Here is a 24,528-nt window from a genome sequence, read left to right on the forward strand (position 1 = left end):
CGTACTTTCATACATAAAAAAACAAACAACAACAGCAAAAAATACAATCAAATACTTACAAAAAAAAAACAAAGCAAAACTTTTCAATACTTACATTCCACATCAAATTCAGTATCAATATATCAGTATCAGCATCCAGTATCAATTTCAATCATTTTCGATTACAACGTTTTTTAAAATACCAAATTAAATAAATACCACTCTTATACGTGCGCTGTATTACTCTTATACATATTCATGCCACAACTAACAAGCGAAAAAACCACCACACACCAAAAATACCAAAACTAAATCTCTTACTTAGTTAATTTGTAACCAAATGTATTTAGTCAACTTTATTAGTACAATTAAAAAAAAAAAACAAAAAAAAACAATCAACAATTTAAACAAAAACCTTTAATAACAGTTATCAAAGTGCAGCAGATGATATTTTGTTGTCCTTAGATATCGTTATCAATTAGAATGCATCCACAAATTTATTTGACTGATTAGCTTTAGCTCTTTTTTACTCTTACTCTCTATTTCTCTCTCGCTCTTATTGTATTTGTCATATTCTTTGAATTTATTTAAAAATACAAATACACAGTTTTTTGTCTTACTTAATAATACCGTACTTAGCATACTTTTACTCTTATTCTTACTCTTACTCTTACTCTTAACTCGTACTGCAACTGCATTCAATTAATTAGATTTGCCTTAGTTAACATTAAATTTAATGTTAAATAAATCACATTTTCATTCCCACAGCTTTTCATACAAATCTGCGCTCTCTTTCTCTCTTATCCACTTACTACTATCTGCTCTCTCTCTCTCTCTCTCTGGTTAGCTCATCTCTCAGTTGTTAAAAAGTAACTCGAAATTCAAACCACATCCTAGGTTCTATTCGCTTCATCAATTGTAGCTTTAGATTACTTGTACTTATATTTGCCTGCCCACATCGAAAATCCTACAGATATAACTTATATTATTACACCTCCTAAAATGATCGAACAAACTCTTATACTGCATTTCACTACTACTCGATAGATTTATGGAATGAAGATAGTTATTTTAGTTCAAGTTCATTTATTGATTTGCTTATTATTTTGTTGTAATTGAAATACCAAAGACAGTATCGAAATCTTCATTCCCAGCAGAGATCGTAACTTAAAGTTCATTGCAAAGTCAATTGAAATGCATATTTACTTGTATTTAGTTAAGTTATACATACGATAAACAAGCACTTATACTACTATATCTTTAAACTAGAGATAGCGCACTTGAGAGTACTTTTAAATCTAATTGGCTATTCTGATTTCACACCAATGTAACTGCAATGTTGTATAGTGTATATTGTATAGTGTATAGTGTATGCTTCGCTTTGCTATTGCTGGATAAATTTTGCTTGCCGCATGCTTTTTAATCAACTGAATGCCTTACTATACAATATATAGAGGAAACTTTACACAAATAGACACTGCCATTAGACACCATTTCATGTACTATATCATAACCTCAAATCTCTACTAACCTCACTCCCTCACTCAAACACACACACTCTCATACAAAGTGTACTATACTATGCTTACTACACACACATAACTAATTAACTAATACTATATATACTAAATATATTATATCAAATTGACTAAATAACTCTCTGCATTTATTGTATTATATTCTATATACTCTCCCTCCAACCAAACAAAACCAAAACCAACAAAACAAACAAACCAAATAAAAAATGAAATCACTCAAACATAAATTCACTCTGCGATCCCGCGATCCTCAACCAACCTTAACCTCAAAATGTTCCCACACATCAACGACATCAAAACTTCGACATCTCGACATCGACATCGTTGCGACAACGACGACGACCCACATCTAATCCACCAATTGCGATCAATCGAATCCGAATTACTCATCTTATCGAAATACACACAAAAAAATCGAAAAAAAAACGAAAATATTATCGATAAACCAGGTCGTCGTTAATGCGCTGGTACAAGCTATACCGTCCATCTTCAATGTGCTATTGGTGTGTCTAATATTTTGGCTAATTTTTGCCATAATGGGTGTACAGCTTTTTGCTGGAAAATATTTTAAGGTACGTGCAAACGTTTTTCAAGACAATCAAAACCAAAAAAAAAAAAAAAAAAATCAATTCCAAAAATTAAATGAAAACCGAAACCCCCCAAAAGAAACAATTAAAAACAATGACAAAAATCTCGAAAAGTATTGCAAACGAGCTTTCTTTTGTACTATTTTTCGATTACGAAATTCCAAGCAGCAATTAATTAGCAAATATAAGAATTAGTAATTAATTCAATGATCGAAATCGAGAGAGATGAAGCAAGTAGTCTTCCAACTTGAATGATATGCGTATCTTTGCATCTATTTTTCGTAAATAGTTGATCAAATTCAATTTCAAATTCATAACTACGATTATGTCGATAATGCTCGATAGAATGTTGCAAACAAAAAACTCAAAAACAAAAAAAAATAAACATAAAACAGTGTTTGTTGCCTGTGGACAAATGTCTGTGAAACATATTCGTATGCTGCTGTACATATATAGTACTATATACTACTTCGATTATGTGTATATGCCCAACTGTATAATTTAGTCGTTGCAGTTGGGCAAACAGCATGAATACAATAACAAAAACAACAATATATACTCGTAGTTGTGTATATATAATAATTGCAAGTACATCTATCGAACGAGTCAGTTGCACTCCTAAAGAAAAAAAAACTTACTACTTAATCATTTAACTATCAAAATTAGTACACTAACTTAGTACTAGCATTTAGTTTTTTGCCTTTTGCACCAAAACTCGTACTCGTACCCTCAACAAAAACAAAAAAAAAAAAAAGATAATTATATAATTCAAACTACAATTAAAAATTCAATTTCTAGGCAAGCCAAATGGCTGCTATCAATACAATTTATCAAATGCTAATTAGCTGCTGAATTTACACACAATGAACACACACATCTTATACTTACACCCCTCTCCTCTCAATTATTATACGATATATCATTTATAAATTAGCTAGTGCTTAGCTATATTAAATATATTCTTAATTCTTGTTCTAAACTGCTGCTCTTAGACTGCCGCAACAAGTTTGCTGAAACATGTTGCTGCAACAAAGTTGCTAAGAATGTTGCAAGCCAGCTGATGAATTTTCGGTTGTTCTTTCTTTCGAATTCATTTACGTTTTTGTTTTGCTTATTGTTTTGAACAAGGCTGCGCACTCGCTTGCAGAAAATCAAAATAACAAATATCATTACTCCCTAAACCCATCAAATGCTTGCTCAAAAGACAAATAAAAAGGCATGACACAAATTTGCGATCGTGCATGTAACAATAATAATAACAACAACAACTGATTGAAGTACGTATTTCACATGTATATCACAAGCAATATTTTCGTATACGAACTAAGTATATCCCCCTTCATCATAACAAGCGAATCAATCCATCCGAATTGTCTGTCTTCTATACTAAATAACGAGAAATTGCCACAAGCTGTAATCAAATCTCAAATCTGAACTACGGAATTGGTCTCCAAAATATTTTGTTGGAAATGAAGCCAAGCTGCATTGATGGGTGCAGGGTAGCGCCCAGTCGAGCACTCTCGACTTGTGCATTTTGTTAATATATTTTGTCGTTGCGCTTGTTGCGGCAGTGTAAAAGTGGCTTTTACCCCCCATTTGCCTTGTGTAATTTTGCATAACTGAAATACATTTTTCTTAAATTAAATTTAAAAAAAATTCCCCCCAAAAATCAAAATCAAAATTTGAAAAATTCGAAAATCATCTCAACGTCGACGATGATGATGATGATGATGATGATGCTGCTGCTGCTCGGATATGCTGATGAATGGTGATTGGCCACGAACGAAAACACAGTGCGAAGACACTAATGGAACGAAGCTCAGCCATGAGATCATACCAAATCGCAATGCATGCGAAAGCGAAAACTACACGTGGGTGAATTCAGCAATGAATTTCGATCATGTAGGTAACGCGTATCTGTGCCTTTTCCAAGTGGCCACCTTCAAAGGCTGGATACAAATAATGAACGATGCAATCGATTCACGAGAGGTAATGTTGTTCAGTTTGCCTAACTTCTTTACATATGTATATGTATATGTTTTATTTTCATTTTTATACCGTACACTAACATACATACTATATATACTACTAAAATATACTGAATATTTATTTGGTTATGCGCTTAAACGAAAAAAAATCAATCGAATATATATATACAAATAAAAACCGCAATTGATACTTTGAGTAATTTTCGATTAATCAAATATTTCTATCTATATATTTTTTTCTCTTTTTTATATGAACTACAACTACAACTCCAACAACAACCACAACACTATACTACAAACAACAATCACTCCAACTATAACAACAACAACTACTCTTGTATGGCCCACAACAACACTACTACAACAACATCAACATCTACAACACTGCCGTATAACACTAAAAATGATCCATTCACCACCGAAAAAAAAACAAAATACCGATGCGAATTGCAACACTAAATTTGATATCGATCTCATGGTAATCGATAACAAAAATGTCACGAAACATTGAAAAAAAAAAAAATTTTAAAAACAGGTGGACAAGCAGCCGATTCGTGAAACGAACATCTACATGTATTTATATTTCGTGTTCTTCATCATATTTGGATCATTTTTCACACTCAATCTGTTCATTGGTGTTATCATTGATAATTTTAATGAGCAAAAGAAAAAAGCAGGTGGATCATTAGAAATGTTCATGACAGAAGATCAGAAAAAGTACTATAATGCTATGAAAAAGATGGGCTCTAAAAAACCATTAAAAGCCATTCCAAGACCAAGGGTAAGACAACAACAAAAATACCAAAAAGAATATAAGAAAAACAAAAAAACAATAAGAAATGAGAAAATATTACTAAACATTACTAAGTATCAAAAAAAGAAGTAAGCCAACTAACCAAAACTAACCAAACTAACAAGCCAAACAATTTAACATTAATTATTATGCATAACAACAAAATCTGACATATCAAACTCTAATAACAAAGAAAAATACCCAAATACATAAATACTTATAAACAAAAAAAGAAAGATTAGGTCAAGACACGATGAGAGCTATGTTTTTTCCGAAATTATTTTCACTCAATTTATAACAATATGTGAAATTCGAAATAAAGTCTCAGATAGTCTTTGTTTCAAGACATCCAGTTAGGTTTTACTAGCTCCATCGTACGCTTTATAACCAATATTAACTAATGATATACTACTTATAAAAGAAACAACTAACAAAATAAATACTTTGAGTCGACGTAAAAATCGCGTAATCTGTGCCAATCGTATTTCGAATTGTATATACTTCAAATTTTTTGTATGTGTGATTAACACTTTTTTCTATACGTACGGTGAAAATGCTGCTTTTGTATTTAACTGTTATACTGTTATACAATACTGTTATACGGACTGTTATACATTCGCAATTATGCAATTTCACTGAACAGAACAACAATGACAATGACAATGACGATGACGTCGACGCCAAATACCCTTGCAATCTGTATACATTTCTTATAAACTTGTCATTACTGCAAATATATCGATCAATTACAAAGGCCCTGTTCTCTAGCAATATTTTGATCAAGTTGAATAATGGATCTTAAAACAAGCGCAAAAGTTGAGTCGCTGGAATAGCTGCCGTAGTGTGTGGCATGCACAGCTGTATGTACATAAATGTTTACATCCACATTTCATACATGTGATGTATACATCAAGCAATATAGTTTTGTGCATAGTTCCATTGAATTTAGATAATCGCACCCTACTGTTGCCATTGAGCGAACTCCTGAAAGCATACTATGTTCTCAACATACTACTGTTTTTCTTCAATAATATTGTACAACTATACTTAATTTCAATATCAATATTTAAGTGTCCGTTTGGTTGTCTGTACTTAAACATTTTTATGTCTGCCATTTTTAAGCTGGACGAACATGAAATTTATGCCAAAATTCAAAAAAATAAGAAAAAATTAAACTGTTAAATAAAAAGAATTTAATTTATGTATGTATATACTCTAACTTTCTCTCTCTCTCTCTATCTATCTTTCTCTCTATATAACTAACTACACTCTCAAATTATTTGTAATGGCAAGCTAAATGCATGTTTCTTTTTAAACTAACTTAACTAAATGGCACGTGACTCAAACGATGTTCTGGGCATGATTAGCGTTAGACACCCGCTCAAATTAGACACAACTGGCATGTCGAAAAAAAAATCGCGAAATGCGAAAAATAGATTTGAGAATTGGGATGATCGATCAACGATCGAATCGACGCGAAACGAAATTGACTGACGTATTAGAGACAAGAACAAAAAGCAAAAAGAAAATGACACTAGCAGCACGTTTTATACTACAAGTAATAATAATTATACCAATTAATCAACTTACTCAATCTTGAATGCTGTCTGTCCTTATGAAGTAGTGTGTATGAAAAGTCTGTTCTCAATCAATCAAGCGCACTGACTCACTTGTTACACTTGTTATTCCCAGGTATTAACAAACAAAATACTACAATATACTATAATATGCATACACTTACTATACATGATGTAAATGTGTTCCATTCTACGCATACTTTACTGTACATACAGGTTTTTGAGCGCGCGCGCCGATCAATGGAAAAAAGTTTGCTATTGGCACAGATCTACAACGAATCCAAAAAGAAAACAGAAATAATATAATAAATCAAACAATGATAATGCTAACAATAACAATAAAAATACTAACATTAATAATGACAATAATTTATATATAATAGAATATTATAAACGACAAGACTAACCCAAATAACTAATCGAATAAGTAACTAACTTATCCTTTCATAGGATATACATAACTACAAAATAACGTCATGTCTATGTACATACATGGTATGCCCTAATATCCAATCAAAGATATATAATAGGAAAGGCCAAAGCTATTGCCGTATGTGTACATAATCATATTTATATATCTTTCTATATAGTATACGAGTAACTAAGTAACTAAGAATCGTGGTTAATCAAAATGTACTTATACCAAACTTTTCTATTCCTCTTTTTTTCTTATCTCTCTTCTCTTCCTTGTGTTTTGTGTGTGTGTGTATGTGTCTCGTTACCGTTATCCGTTCCCGAACTTATAATTTCCGTGCGTGTGTGTGTGTGTGTGTATGTATTTGTGTTTCCCAACACTACTTTTTGTTTTCGTTTTCTTTTGTGATTACAATTGATACTTTTTGATTTCGATTTATTCTCCAATTTTACAGTGGCGTCCACAAGCAATAGTCTTTGAAATAGTAACCGATAAGAAATTCGATATAATCATTATGTTATTCATTGGTCTAAACATGTTCACCATGACACTCGATCGTTACGATGCGTCAGACACGTACAACGCGGTCCTTGACTATCTCAATGCGATATTCGTAGTTATTTTCAGTTCCGAATGTCTATTAAAAATATTCGCTTTACGATATCACTATTTTATTGAGCCATGGAATTTATTTGATGTAGTAGTTGTCATTTTATCCATCTTAGGTAAGTAACAAAGCCAAAATTTTTATAACAAACTAAAATCCAAAAACAAAACAAAATGTTAAAGATGCTTAAACAAATAGCCAAAAAAAAAAAAAGAATAAGCTAACTTTACCATCCAATTTCCAAACAAACCAAAATGTTCGAATACCCTTCCTCCAAATTACCATATAACCGTACGCTCTTTTGCTGTATGTGTCTCTCTCTCTCCCTCTCTCTTACACTTTCTGTAATTGTCTCTCTCTATATCTCTGTATTATTTTCTGTCTTAATGCTCTGTAATAAAAGACACAGTACGCTCCTTTTCCTCTATATAAATACTTAATATATGTACTAAACCTTTCTAATAATTGTTACTAACTTGCTGTCGTACTTATGCGTATATTCAATTGTCCAAATTGTTAATTGTTCATTCGTAATATAATTCGTAATTAAATGTTGTTACAAACCCCCAAAAAAAATTCCAAATGTACTTAAGAAACGTAATCAATTTGTTGTAAACAATTTGTGTTCTTGATTTCTTCGCATCATAATTGTGGTAATTTGCCAATTTCTGCAAATATACTTTCACAGTTTTAACTATATATATATTTATATATTCGATTTATTTGTGAATTGTGCAAATATGCCAAATGTGATGCGAATTAATCTAATGTCGTTGTGCTTATCGTATTCCAAATGATTTGTTAGCTTTGCAAGTTGATTTCAACAGGGCAAATATAACAGTTGTTACAGTTATACACGCTCACGTTAAAGTCAGCTTCTCATTATTGTTTTATTCTTATAATTTGTTTGTTGCTTTTTAAATGTTGTCGATTAACTGTAAATTTAGAAAATTGTGTTGATTTGTATTAATTTGAAAAAAAGAAAAAAAAGGAAAAACATAAATGTTGAACAATATTATTATCAAATTATTGGTGTTGAAATTTGATGTTGTGATTGTTGTTAAATTATTATTATATGAAATTACCAAAGTATTTGTAAGTTTGAATTATTGATTAACAATTCGTGATCTCATCGTAAAAATAACGACTTCGTAATTAAATTTCCATTTTCATTTTGCTGCAAGTTTTCCATATACTATGACTCTGAATATTACGATATCATTTGGCAGACTATTGCTACAGCTTAACAATTGCGCATACGTAAGCACACAAAGAAATCCGAAAGGAAACCAAAAATAAAAATGAATTCTAAATCAAAATAAGGTCAAAGTGAAATACGTTCTTTTCATTTCGAATACATTTTCTTTCTTCTACTCCAATCAAACTTTTTACATATAATATACAATATGTATATATATACTCTTTACTTTACTATCTTTTCCTTTTGTTTGTTCTCGTTGATCGATCAATTTTTGGATAAAGAAAACTATGGCTATGTGTGTGAAGCAATCAAAAAAAAAAAAACGATAACTGTACAAAAGATGGCTTAAAATATGCTTTACTACATTCATTTTTGCAACAGAGAGCTTCCATTTTATCTACTTGTATTTCGAACTTGCGAATAACATGTACATAAAAGGGATGTTGTTATCATTTCTGCTGCTTCCTCAAAACTAAAAAAAAAAAACAAAAATGAGTTCCCTTTTAAAATAATACCCCGATAAGACGTTTAGCTCGACTCTTGACCCGTCCCCATTATTCAGCGTAACAAGTTCTTCGTCGAATACTTCTTCTTCTTTTTTAAATAAGTATTGTAAGCAATTCTTTTTAGTTTTTGTTTTCCCTCTAAAAATGCTTCAAATTCAAGTTAGATTTAAAAAAAAAAACGAAACTTTACTACTACAAAATGCTGCAATTTTACTATTGCTTTTGCTTATTTATGTGAGACACGCGCCAATGATAATAACTATGTTTCCAAGCGCACTTTCAATAACTTTACCAACTTAACAATTCAATTTCTCAAATTGAAAAACAAAACCAGCTTCAAGAGCAAAAACAAACTTACTAACGCCTTAAAGTATACGCTTCATTCTTTGGCTTCGATGTTGTTGTTGCAGCCCCGTTGCAAACGCAGAGTGATATCCTTATAGACGAATATATTAATACACGCTTTAACAAGAACAAAAAAGAAAAACAATGAAAACAACAAGCAAAAAAAACATATCTAACAAAACTTACAGAAACCTAAAAAAAACTACGCTTTGTAAATGCTAAAAGAAAAAAAGAAAAAAAGTATAAAAAGCTGAAACTAATAAGCAAATATAACTGCGATTTACATAAATCAATAAAATAAAAGAAGAAATGCTAATTTACACCCACACTCAAACACACACACCAACACCAATACACACACACAGAGTTAAGAAAATGGCTTGCACAGAACGCAATGAAATGAAATGAATTCGTTACACAACACAATAAAGATTCAATCAGAGTTAGGTGTCAATGGGCATTCCACAACTCTCTGTGCGATTGTCGGTTGCATAACTCTGTCAGCTACTGCCCGGTATAGAAAATCTGACGATTGTCAATGTAAATCCCTCCTCCACACACTCACCTCAATACTTCTTCAACCATTTATCATCACCCTCCATCACCCTCTCCACACTCGGGCAGCCAATGCAGCGGCCGTGCAGAATGCTTAGCAACCATTCGTGTACGACAATTGTATTGGCCAGAAACTTAGTTTGGCCTGATCCGATTTATAGTGTGTAGTTGGAACTTGGACCCACCCCTCTTTATCATTTACATCCGACTTATGTGTTCACAATATTGGAATATTATGTATATCCCAAAAGTGATAAAAAATGAACATACAACAAATACCGTGGCACTAGCCTGAATCTTCTTAATGGTTTTGGTCCAATCTGCAATGGAGATTATGTACTTTACTATGAACGTAGTAAAACGCATATAAAATATTTATATAGAGTTAGCATAGATCTACATCCAAATGCTATCCCAAATCCCGTAACGCGATATAGCTAGGAACCAAGTACAAAAAACAAAAAAAAAAAATCTCTATTTTATGATAATTAATTCTAGTAACTATTTTTTTTTTTTTTCAAATAATAACTTTTTTATTTACTGGTTTCTTCATCTATCTAAGTCTTTTTACTACACTCTATCTCTCTATGTCTCTCTTTCTCTCTCGCCGCTCTCTTTTTGCCATTTCGTTCGCTATTTTACAATCGTTTATTAGCCTAATGCTCTCTCCCTTGAACCACTCCACTCCACTCTTCTTCTTTGTACTCTTCTTCTCGAATCGATGTTTCTTTCAAATATTTCTTCCCCACCGCCCCTACCCATCGCAATAGTTCGTTTGTCTACCCAGCTCTTCCCCCTCCGCTCGTCAGCTCATCGCTCACGTTAGTGCGCATTTCGTGTCATTTAGCGAATATTTGAGCAACAGAAAAATGAAAAAACCAAAACGAAAACGAAACCAATGAACATATTGTTCCAAAATTTCTCCCACTCTCTCACCATTTCGCTCTCTCTCGCTCTCTCGCTAATCTCTGAATTCTTCTCTCTCCACTGAGCCTAAAGGGGCAGCGAACGAACTTTGCTGATATTTGGCAACCTTAAAATATGCTGCGGATTATCGCTAAAGTTAAACAAAAAGAAAAGAAAAGACGCCTACGTACAGCTCACGCATAATTTGTATACCCAAACCATTCAAATATCGAATAATTATAAAAAAAACAAATAAAAACAAAAAAGATCTGAAGTCAAGTGTGCAAAAGTATCCCAAAAGACGAGATGTGATTTCCGATGTCAACGCTCTCTCCCCCCCAACGCCTACGCCTTCGCCTTTGCAAACGCTGCTGCTGCTTACAAAAATGCCTGTGCTGCTAGCAAATCAATACAAAATATAAGAAATACTACAAAAAAGTAAAAGAAAGGATATCGACTACTGAGTGTTGCTGCTTAACGTTATCGTTACTGTTAACCGTTCTATACTTAATACGTATTCTTCAGTTTCAGTTTCATTTTCATTTTGATTTTGATTTCATCAACATACTCATATGAACTACGTATGTAATTAAACTCTGTATCAATTGAACTAAGCCAACGTATTTGTATCTGTAACTCTGTATCTCTCTGTGTCCATGTATTTTTGTATTTGTTTCTGTATTTCGTTTACAACTTTCTATGTCTTATCGCTAATACTGTACATATAGTACATAACTGTATAACAAACCTTAACTTATTTATTGTTTTATACGCGCTCTGGATCAAATTAAGTTGATCTTGTTGCTGCCTAGCTTCTAACTGCTTAACTGTATTTTGTGGCAATCAAATCGACAAAACTTTAACTCAAATCTTTCGCTGCATAACTTACAAATTTCTTCTCCCCGATCGAGTTTTTGTTATGCACTTCATGGCTGAAAGCTTCAGTTAAAGTTTTCGATCAATTCGATTGCAGTCAGCAGAGTTTACAAACACACATGTATCTTGTTTTTGTTTTCGTTGGTATTATTATTTTGGACAGCACTGTACATATGTATGTAAATGTATATGTATGTGTATACTCGCATTGTACTCGTATTATTTGACTAACACTTTAACTAATTTTCAGTTTTGAAAAGGTGACTAACAAAAAAGAACATTGTAAACTTGTGTCTGTACTTAATGCTTTGACTAACCTATATTTCAGCTATGTAAATTATTGATATTGTGCTGCGCCCCCCTCAAATTTTTTTTCGTGTCTTGTTTGTGCAATTTTGATTGCGCTGAGCATCGAACCCAACCCGTTAACCCAAAAACAATCCCAAATCCCATATCCTAACCTGAAAAATAATGAAAAAAACAGTTTTATGCAAAAATGCTCTACACAAATTTCTCACTTAACAACTTAACTCTTTCCCCAAAACTGCTGTCTCACTCGCTGTGCGATCGTTTCTGTGCGATCGCCGATCTGTGCAGGTCTCGTACTTAGCGATATTATCGAAAAATACTTCGTCTCACCGACGCTGCTCCGTGTGGTGCGCGTGGCGAAAGTGGGTCGTGTGCTGCGTCTGGTCAAAGGCGCCAAGGGCATACGAACTCTGCTGTTCGCGCTGGCGATGTCGCTGCCGGCATTGTTCAACATTTGCCTGCTGCTCTTCCTCGTGATGTTCATCTTTGCGATCTTCGGCATGTCGTTCTTCATGCACGTGAAGGAGAAGAGCGGCATCAACGATGTCTACAACTTCAAGACGTTTGGCCAGAGCATGATTCTGCTCTTTCAGGTAAGACCATCACGCCACAATTCCGTTAACGGTTTATGTTGTCTATTGTTGTTGTCGTTGGGTGATGTTGCCACAAACCCCACACTTCCCCCTCTAACCCTCAACTCCCATCCAAATAACCCACCAACCAACCAATCAACCAGCACCTTCCAGTTACCTGCGAGCGGTCTGGCAGGTCTTGCGCGCACACACAGTGAAGTGTGGCAACGCAGCACAGGCTGTTATCGATCAATTGACTAACGAAGCTATCGATACTGTTGCCTTGCACCGTGTGTGCGTCAAAGTTTTTACTTCTTCTTTTCTCGTTTTTCGTTCTTTAAATGTTTTTTTTTAAGTGGCAACATCACAATGTTGATTCAAGCTGCGGTATTTGTTGGTAAAAGCTAAATTAGTGCGATTTTTTGATCACCCACCTTGATCCCGTTCCTTTTTGTTCTTTAGTTACTTTCATTTTACCTTTCTGCCATCAGCTGGCGTTCAGTCAATTTCTCCTTTCGATCGCAATTGCTGATCTTCTAAACTTCCAATTGTATATATTATTATTTTCCACCACTCAGCTTTATTTCAATCCTGAACTCCCGTATTAAATACAACCAAAAACTAAAAAATGCAAATCTAATTCAGCTCTTTCAACAAATGCCAAACGAAATGTTGGAATTTCCTCATGACACATTGCAAAATGAATACTTTTCGCGCGTTTTTCAAACGCCACCGAACACGGAACTACGCTACTCTCTCCCACTCTCTGTCTCTCTCTTTCTCTATCTATCTCTCTGTCACTGTCTCTTACTGAAACTATAACTATAACTTTAGCCCTGTTTCTAACCCTATCTTACACACTAAAGCATACACTCTCTCTCTTTCTCTCTCACACACGTACACTTTAAATGTTTCCAACTCGAACATAACCTCAAAAACGTAACGAAAGCTTGCATTTACCGCTACTTGTGTAGTCGGCCCGACCCCTCCGAATTGTACATAACTGTTTGTTGGCCAATTGGCCAATCGCCCTCCTCTCCACACACCACACACACAGACACATACACGAACACACACACACACGTAGCAAGCGATCGTTGTTATCGAGTTACAAGAACACACAACTGTAAATTGTATGCTACACCAACAACAAGTACAACAACTACTACAGTTACAACAGTTACTTATACTACTGCAACTTATACTACTACTACTACTACTACTACAACTATTACAACTAAAACTTCTTCAACTATTTGTCTCATACCTACTTACTTAGTTTTGCTTAACCAAGTGATCCATTAACCTAACGTTTGACTAATGACTCTTCTTGTTATTGTATCTTCTGTCTTAAACTTCTCTTTCACTGCCCACAAACACACACACACACACACAAACAAACACACACGACACGACAAAATAAAACGATAAATGAACGAAACCACCAAAAAACAACAAATACAAAACTACAAACAACCAAAAACATAACCCAAAAAAACACCAAACCAACCGCACAACTGCCTGCCGTCGACATGCGTTTCGAAATCGAAATCGACATCGACCTCGATATCGATGACAAAACGAAAACGCAAACGTTATCGAACGTTGATCGTTCCACACGAACGATTCAACACACATTCGATATATTCCATTGCATTTTGCGCATGCGCTAAACTTACAAAAAAAAAAAAAAAAATCGAAAAATAAAACGAAAAAACTATATCGATATATCGAAACTTGACTTGACTTGGCAGATGTCCACCTCAGCCGGTTGGGATGGTGTACTCGACGCCATTATCAATGAGGAAGCATGCGATCCACCCGACAACGACAAAGGCTATCCGGGCAATTGTGGTTCAGCGACCGTTGGAATAACGTTTCTCCTCTCATATCTAGTTATAAGCTTTTTGATAGTTATTAATATGTACATTGCTGTCATTCTTGAGAACTATAGTCAGGCCACCGAGGATGTGCAAGAGGGTCTCACCGACGACGATTACGATATGTACTATGAGATCTGGCAGCAATTCGATCCCGAGGGCACACAATACATACGCTACGATCAGTTGAGCGAATTCTTGGATGTGCTCGAGCCCCCGCTGCAGATCCACAAGCCCAACAAGTACAAAATCATATCGATGGACATACCCATCTGTCGCGGTGATCTCATGTACTGTGTCGACATACTCGACGCACTCACCAAAGACTTTTTCGCGCGCAAAGGCAATCCCATCGAGGAGACGGGCGAGATCGGTGAAATTGCCGCCCGACCCGACACCGAGGGCTACGAGCCCGTATCCTCGACCCTCTGGCGCCAGCGAGAGGAGTACTGTGCCCGTCTCATTCAGCATGCGTGGCGCAAGCACAAGACGCGAGCCGAAGGCGGCGGTGGCGATGATGCTGATCCCGATGGCGATGCACCTGATGGTGAAGGAGGTGGAGGAGAAGATGGCGCAGGAGGGGATGCCACCATCAATGGTGATGGTGATCCCGGTGATGGTGCTGCTGCTGCCAGTGGTAATGGCGGTGGCGGTGGCGAAGGTGATGAGAATGCCGCCCACGATGGGGGCGGAGGTGTTTACAATGATGATCCAGATGCCGCTGGCGATGCGGCAGCAGCAGCAGCAGCAGCAATCGATGCCGCCGCTGGCGATGAGCCCCAGAAGAGCAATGTAAATAGTCCAACGGAAGGTGGCGGCGGCAGTGGCGGCGGTGGCGGCAGTCCCGGTGGCCAGAGCGCCGGCAGTGGCGGCAGCGCCGGTCGCCAGACGGCCGTTCTCGTCGAGAGCGATGGTTTTGTGACAAAAAACGGCCACAAGGTTGTAATACACTCGCGATCGCCGAGCATAACATCGCGCACGGCAGATGTCTGAGCCAGGCCTCGCCCCCCCCTCCAAGACGCACGCGAGTATTAGGAGCAGCATCAGCGGACAACAGCAACACCAACAGCAGCAGCAACAACAACAGCAGCAACAGCAACTGATGTCGGCTGAGAGCGGCTACAAAGAAAACAGCGAACAACAACAGCAGCATAACAAACAACAGTGAGCAACAGGTACAGCGAACAACAACAGCAAACAACAAGCATAATTTTCTGCTATAGATAACAAAATACGAAAACAAACAAATATAACAAACAACAACAGCAAACAACAGGCAGCAACTCAACACCAACAACAACAACAACTAGGACAACGACGAAGGACGATTGACGACAGCAGCAAGTGTCTACATTTAAGTTAATTCAGTTCTCAAAGTAAGCACAACAAACAACAACAACAACAACAAACACCAACTACAACTACAACTACAACAAACAACAATCATAATTAAGCAAATAAGAAAAATGAAACCCAAAAAAAGAAAAACACAAAGTAATTAAATTTGTAAGCAGGCTCGTAGTTATACCGAAAACAAACAAACACCAATCGAAACAAATCAATTGAATTGCATCCAAATACCTTAACCGTTAACCTTAGTAAAAAACAATTCACAATTGGCCTATTTAACTAATTATATACTAATAGATGCAATCCAATGAATTCTCATCATCGTAACTTAAGCGACATAATATAACATACAACACACACTTCACACACAGCCACAAAAATATTAACAAATATTCAATTTCAATTCTCGTTAAGAAGCTACAACTTTATAGTTTTCTTTTTTATTGCTAATCCAATCCATAACAAAAGAAAAGTGCGAATATAACTACAGAAGAAGTGAGCAAAGCAAAAGCAAAAGAGCAACGGCATAGCATATTCCATAAACATAAAAACATAAACATAATTAAACTACAATTAATAATCGATTACTCAAAATAATGAAGAAATGAAGTCAAACACCAATTTGCATGGATTACGTAAATAGTATTTTGTACATTGACATTTTACACACATTTGAACATTCAAAATGATGTTGATTACCAACCGTGTCTGAAGAACTGCCATAAAAAGCAATACGAAAAATAAAATACTAATGAGAAATATCACAATATAGCGAAAAACATTCGAGAACATTTCACGCACAAAACAAAAAGAAAACATAACAGACACTAACGACTTAGCGAGTGTTTGTCAACTCAACAACAACAACAACAACTACAACTATAACAAGAAATTACATAATATCGAAATATATAGTATACCTTACAGAGTTTTCATTTGCAGCTAAATTTCAAATCGATTCCCAATTTCGAATTTCGAATTTCGGCGTGCCTATCGAGTCATTAAACATTATAGCAATATGTTGAAGCGAATTTATTCCTTTTTGTATTTTTTATTTGTCTGGATCAATCGAAACACTGAGACACCCACACATGTTAGATTATGATACGTTTATGCGATGACGTCATAAACGTAAGTTGAAGAGAGATTTCTTGGAATGAAGCGGCGGCAATTAGCAATAAGTCAAAAGCATACATAACCACATTTCGAGACACATGCACCAACTATACAACAACAAACAAGAAAACAAAGCAAAACAAAAACAACAAATCCATAATAACAATCAACAGTGCTGACAAACTGTACCGCACTCACAATCCCCACACTCACACACACAGACACACAATCGAAAAATATACACACACACAAACACACACTCTGAGAGAAACATTTACATTGGAGCTGGGGCGCATGAGCTAAATATGTAACGGAACTAAACAGAACAACAACAAAAAACAACAGAAAAATCGTAAAATAACAAAAAGTATATACTATATATCAAAATGATACTGAAACGGAAACCGAAATGAACAATGACATTCAATTAACTAAAATAAAATAGGTAGAACGAGAGAGAGCGATAGAAAACTCAACGAAGAAACGAAGAAAACTGTGCAAAATATCACATGAGTGAAGTGAGGTCATTTAAGACCAACAACAACAAAAAGCAAATGCAAAGGCAAAAGCAAACGCAAAAACAAAAGCAAAGCAAAAGCAAATACAATACTGACAATGTAAGATGCAAAGCAGAGCAACAAAGGTGCTGAGTTAAATGTAAACAATAAATGAATGAACAAATGCAAAAAACCAAAACTTAAATTTGCTTTCAAAGAAAGCGTGTGAGAGAAGCAAAAACCAAAAAATTAAAAGAAACAAAACAAAAAAAAAACTTACCAAAAACCCAAAACAAAAAGAAAAACAATGGAGCACAAAGAGTGTACAATCGAGAGTTTTATTTGATGAACGTGTTCTCTTTTTTAACAACTCATTCGTCTTTTTCTCAATCCTTAACTAGCAAACAAGCAAACAAAATAAACACAAAAAGCTACAACCCAAAACCGAAAATATGTAAAGTGCAGTGAAAAGTCAACAAAATGCAAGCGAAACTTAAGCGAAAACAAAAACCTAATAATTGACGAACAAAACTTAAAATTTTAAAATATATACATACATATATATGCGTACATGTATAAGTATAAATAGTATTCAATTAAATCAAAAACAAAAAAAAAAACCGAAAAAAAAAGAAAAAAATGCAATGAAAAAGAAGATTTTTTGCTTGATTGCTTTGTGTAGCGAACAAAAACAAAATTGCTTTTGCATCGCATCGCATTCGCCGCCTTACGTTACGTTTCATTTCGCTTCGTTTCGTTTCGTTTTGCTTAAATTTCGCCTCGTTTGATTTCGCTGCGTTTCGCTTCGCTTTGACTTAGTGTGTAACATTTTGCTTCAAAAAACTAGCGAAACATTTTGTGTTAATTGATTTTGTATTAGATCTTTTTGGTTGTTCTATTAATTTGAGATGCGATTCCAAGAGGTAAAAAGCAACTAACAATGGATGAGTTAACGAGATGCGAAACTGCAGTTAATTATCCAATAAAATACATTTGTAAAATACAATATGAGGTTCCATTGCGCACTAAACACATAACTAAGCACAACTCACCCCACACACACACACACACACACTCACTAATACACACACTCACAAACACACACTATACACTCACATGCTTTGCTATTGCCAACTGAAATGAAATGGAAGGGAAACAAATGAAGGAAGCGCCTCTTTAAGTTCTATCAAAGAATAGTAGAAACACACACACACAAAACATTTGAAACATACTCGACTTACCTTATAAATAGTACAAACCCTAGCGTCAGCTCACTTGCTCTCTCTCTCTCTCTCTGTCTCTCTCCGTCTGTCTCTTAGTCTGTCGCTCTGTCTCTCTTCTGTGTTTCGAGAACAAACGGAAGAATCACTCACATACACACACACACACACACGTGCTTTGAACACACTGCCTTCTTCTTCTTCCAAACTGACTTGAACGTGTCTGTAAAATTGATCCTACACTTACACACACACACACACACACTACTACACGCATAGAGATCAACGAAATTATGTAAAATGAAATTGAGAGAACGTAGCAAAAACATTTGAAATCCACACCCAAGGCAAAGACAAACGTTAAGCTTCAATACATTATTTCAATTCAATTGTACGTCAATTATTTTCCTTATTCTCTAATCGATCGAAAGACTCTAATTTGCAAGCCGTATAAATGTATTATTTCGATCACAAGCGTATAACAGTATTCCAGTATTTCAGTTTGAATTTCCATTTTAGTATTTGAGCTTCAACTTCCGCAATCTTTTCCGTTCATTTTTCGATTGCAACCTAACCTTAAAAAGCACCGAGTTAATATGCATACATACATACATATTATGTATTGTATGTGGTAGTATTTACATATATTATACATTATGGGGACCAGTTTGAGCGTTGCCTTTGTAATTGAACACGAACAAGTCGAAGTCGAACAACAAGCAAAAACCAACCAAAAACCAAAAAAACAACAAATCAAAAACCAAAATCCTTGTTTTTACATACATATTTGTGTACATAATATGTATATGCTTATTGTTTACTCCCCCCGAAGTTTTAAAGGCAATCTTTTCATACATTCATATAAAGAGCATCCATATCCCATCATGAGGCGAGTTCACGCGTTGCACAGACTGTTTGCTCGTCTCTATGGAGCAGTGCAACACAGTGCGTATGCGTGATATAGCCTGAACAGTTCCTTCGCTTATTGAAATTGAAATTTGATCATTTTTGGTATCTATATATGTATATGTGTATTCTTAGCGCCTCTTTTGATTTTGACGCTTTTGACGCATACTTCTACGTTTCCAGCGAAAAAGGCTCATTTACCGGTTACTTAACTTAACCTAATAATTTCTCCCCCCACTTCACGAAAAAAGAAAAAAAAAGAAAGAAGAACGTAAATAATACAACAACGCTTGCCAATTGCCAATTGTGTTTAACGACTTGAATATAGCTTCATTATTATACATTTTGTTGGCTGTTTGAAAAATAATATGAATCCACGAAACGAACTATGATATAATAACAAACAAATTGAACACATTGCTAAACAATTAACCAACAAAAAAACAATTAACAAATATGCTAAAAAAAAGAAAACTAATAACAGAAAATTAAGTTTGAAATTCCGTACAAAATGCATAAGTTATAACAAAAAAAAAACATATATATATCTACTGAGTGCACTGTTATAAATGAGGGGCGGGGCGAGATTAAATAAAACCAAAAAAAAAAAACAACAAACAAAACAAAAACGAATACTACAAGTACTATAAATATTATAAAAAAAAAGAAAACGAAAAAAGAAATACATTACAAAATGACGTTATAAAAAAAAGAAAAAAACGAGCGTACACAAATTAAGCTTATGCGATTCAAGAACTACAAATGCGACAAAAACGAAAAAGAAAACCAAGAACAACAAGAAAAAGCAAAGAACTCTTATAAAAAGAATTGTAAAATTACAATAATAATAAATTCGAATTAATAATACAATAATAATCATAAATAACAAAGTTTAGTATTAAACGAATATGACATAAATTATTAAATGATTATCAAAGTAAAACGTGAAAAGGAAAACAAAAATTACAAGAAATGGAGAACTAAGTATTTCATATTTTAGCATAAATATTTTTTGTGCCGAGGTTACGTTCGAAGCAACACGCGCATCATTGCCATTAGACGAGAATAAATTAAATAAATCAATAAATATATATATATATATAGATATATAATATATATATATACATACATATATATACGGACATATATGTATATATGTGTATATATATATACATGTATTGTATATATATACAATATGAACATGCCTAAAACTGAATATGAAGTATAACTATTTATAATAAAATACTTATTGCATATTTTGTGCTGCTGAATGAGGTCACAACGCAACAACAAAACAAAAACAAAAAACCCAAAAAAAAAAAAAAAAAAAAAACAATAATGCAAAATAAATTTATTACAAATCTAGAGCAATAAAATCCATCTGCATAAACTTAGAAACTTACATAGTTATTTGTAAGCGTAGTGTGACCAATATTTACCGCCTGCACTGTGTCACTGCACTGTGGCCATTTGCGCACAGGCGGCAGAAGAGAGTCAACAACAACACACACTCTGACACAAGCTCACTGGTACAACACTTCAACAGTCACACTGCAAACAGACACAGATCAGTGTACACAGTGCCGGCGCAAAATATGTGAACAGGCGCGACAAAATTAAAGCAACAAAAAAAAACTTAAAAAAAACAACAAAAATAAAAAAAAAATTAATTAATAAAACCAAAACGACATAAAAGAAAACAAACAAAAAAAAAAACAAACATTTTTTTTAGGTACACTTAAATCAAAGCGTGGAATATTATATTAGTTAATTAAAATAAATGCTTTTTTGTCAAATCACTATAGAAAAATGAACAAAAAAAAAACAAACTGAAAAAAAAATACAGATAATGAAATGAACAACAACTTTAGCTTTATACTCGTACATTTACATTTGTAATATATTACATAAGTCTAGTTAATTACATAAAAAAAAAAACAAATCTAAGAATGAAAATCAAACGAAGCATAGCAAATTAATTCAAAGAAAATATATGAAAAATTATATAAAAAAACGAACTGTAAAGAGAAAAAAACAAAAAACATTTAAATGTAATGCAGCCAGTTATTATGCATAGCTATAAATAATAATACAGCAAAAGAAAAAAAAAACAGATTAATAATGAAAACAATTGCAATTAGATATTCTATATATAAAAATTTTACATTTCGACATATTTATATATATATTTTGGAATTTTTCGTTACCTTTGTGGTGTGATTTAGTTACGAATATATTCTTATGTTGCTCACACACACACACATACATACACGCATACATACGTACATACATACATATACACAGCGATGCCCATGCCAAGCAGCTGAGAAATAATTACCTAATTAATTGAAGCAAGTCAAGCCTAGAGAGCAAGCTAAAAACCAACAACAACAACTACAAGAACTACACAACAACAACAACAATTATGAAAGTTGCCATCCAGCGAAATATTTGCAATTTACATTCCATGTGTATTGAGCGCATTGAGAAGCATTCCAATTCAAACAAACAAACAAAAATGCGATAAACGATTAAATTAATTGACGAAAACAGAACAACAGAGAAAAACAAAATAAAAACAAAAAAACAGACTGAAAAAATGAATAAAATAAAAATTTAATAAAAAACTGCAAGATGTCAAGAGAAATGCGACAAGCTGCTTTTAAAGATACAGATACACACACACACACACACACATACACCTAAATCCAAACACACGCACACATACGCAGTTTATTAGCAGCAGCAACGGACAGTTTAATAAACCTAAAGCTAAAATGAAATATAAATAGCGTCACAAGAAAATGCTTGGTAAAATTCAAATAATATCAGATGAGAATATATATACATAAATATATATATGATATGATATGATATGATACGATAAACAAACGACAAACAATAAGAAAAATGTATTTATATTTATACATTATACACAACAAAAACAAGCAAGCAATGAATAATTTAAATATATACATATGAAATTCTTTTCTAAACACTGACAAAAAAACTGATGAAAAATCGACAAAAAAAATGCAAAAAAAATGAAATAAATGAAGATGAGAGTCACAGGCACCGTTAGCATATTTTTTTTATATACAAAATACAATTTAAGCAAAGAAAAAAAAAAAAAAAAAAAAAAAAAAAAAAAAAAAAAAAGAAAAGAAAAAAAAGAAGTACATGAGGTAAAAATAAATTAGTGAGAAACAACTGATGTCTTTGTAAAGACTTTATATATGCCTGCCATATGCCTACATATGCCTACATCTGCCTAGCTGTCTGACTACTCTATTGAACACCAAATTTATTTCTCTCGCTTGAGCACTGAACACTCACCCCCCACAAAAGAGTCCCCAACAAATACACACACACACACACAGATACAGACTAAAATTGCATACTCCATCCAAAATAGAAAAAAATGAAGCTCACAGGCAAATCTAATGAATACAGAGTTGGCGCGCTTAGCTTAACCTTTTGAGAATCGCAGAGAGGAGTAGTCGTGTTCCTTGGGAACACACAATTTTCTGTGTTTGGTTTTTTTCGTTGCCAATTCTACACACATATGTATGATCTATATATATGTAGACATTACTTTCAACGCGCATTGAAACAACTCCTCCCCCAAAGTAAAGAAAAACTCCACACAAAATGGAGCGCAGTGTTTTGAGCAACTCGATTTGATAGCAACTTCCCCGGCTACAAATGATTAGTGGTTCAGATGACTGTACATGCCCGAAAAAAGAAAACAAAAGAAAATTGTTATACTGTTATATATATTTGTAATAGTATTTGCAGCTCAACACAAAGAAAAAACCGAATAAAAACAATTCAAAAACGAAAAAAAATAATGTATGTATGTATGACACCCGCCACTTTTCTACTAAATAAATCGACTGTATATATAAGATAATACAATGTATGAGTATATATATATAAATATATGTATTTATGTAGCAGTATAACAGTACAGAGTATGTGTTGTGCATTTGCTTGTCAGGACACACACACACACACACACACCCACACACATTACACAAACAGACACACACACACACACACACGACTCGCTATATATGTATGTGGGTCGTTGCATTTTTTCCTGAAATTATTTATATTTTCTTTCACCGAACATTACTTCTATTAGCAATATTCTTACAGCAAAATAACAAAAATATATGAAAACAAAATCTAAGTAAATAAATTAAAGATACAAAATAAAGCTGTCATACTTACATCTAAATGTTTTCGCAACTCGAAAATGTTATGCATAAAACAAACTAAAATATATGAAGAGAAGCAAAAGAAAAGAAATGAAAATAAAAAAAGCAAAATGAACAACTATTGTTATCGATTTTTTAAATACTCGTAAACTACAAGATCATTAAGTTTGAGCGCCATTTTTGATAATACAACTACAAAGCAAAAGCAAAAGAGTAAAATAAATATACATATACATAGATATATATATATATTTATATATATATAATATGTATGTATATATATATAAGTATATATTTATATATATATTAATGTATATACATATATCAAATATTTAACAAATGCAGTGCGACAACAATTTTGTATGTATTAATTTTTATTAATGACAAAATACACAACAACAACAACAAGAACAACACAAACATGAATTGTTTTTATAAAATTATATATATATAAATAAATATATATATAAATATATATATATACATTAGATATATTATATATAAAACAAAAAACAAAAAGAAGATAAACTTAAATAAAAACAAAACAAAATATAAGATACAAAGACGCCTGAATTAGTTTGT

General features: G+C 33.6%; 1 protein-coding gene across 1 annotated transcript in view; it reads left to right on the top strand.

The window, feature by feature from the left end:
* Positions 1–22,899, top strand: part of LOC133848841 (sodium channel protein para) — a 67,365-nt gene extending 44,466 nt beyond the window's left edge. The window contains 6 exon segments of the mRNA XM_062284541.1: positions 1,967–2,089; positions 3,899–4,093; positions 4,628–4,873; positions 7,332–7,602; positions 12,471–12,775; positions 14,509–22,899. Of these exon segments, the coding sequence (XP_062140525.1) occupies positions 1,967–2,089; positions 3,899–4,093; positions 4,628–4,873; positions 7,332–7,602; positions 12,471–12,775; positions 14,509–15,669 (2,301 nt within the window). The 3' untranslated portion in view covers positions 15,670–22,899.
* The last annotated feature ends 1,629 nt before the right edge of the window (positions 22,900–24,528 follow it).

The sequence above is a fragment of the Drosophila sulfurigaster genome, chromosome X (genome assembly GCF_023558435.1).
Source record: "Drosophila sulfurigaster albostrigata strain 15112-1811.04 chromosome X, ASM2355843v2, whole genome shotgun sequence".
In the NCBI taxonomy this organism is placed as follows: domain Eukaryota; kingdom Metazoa; phylum Arthropoda; class Insecta; order Diptera; family Drosophilidae; genus Drosophila; species Drosophila sulfurigaster.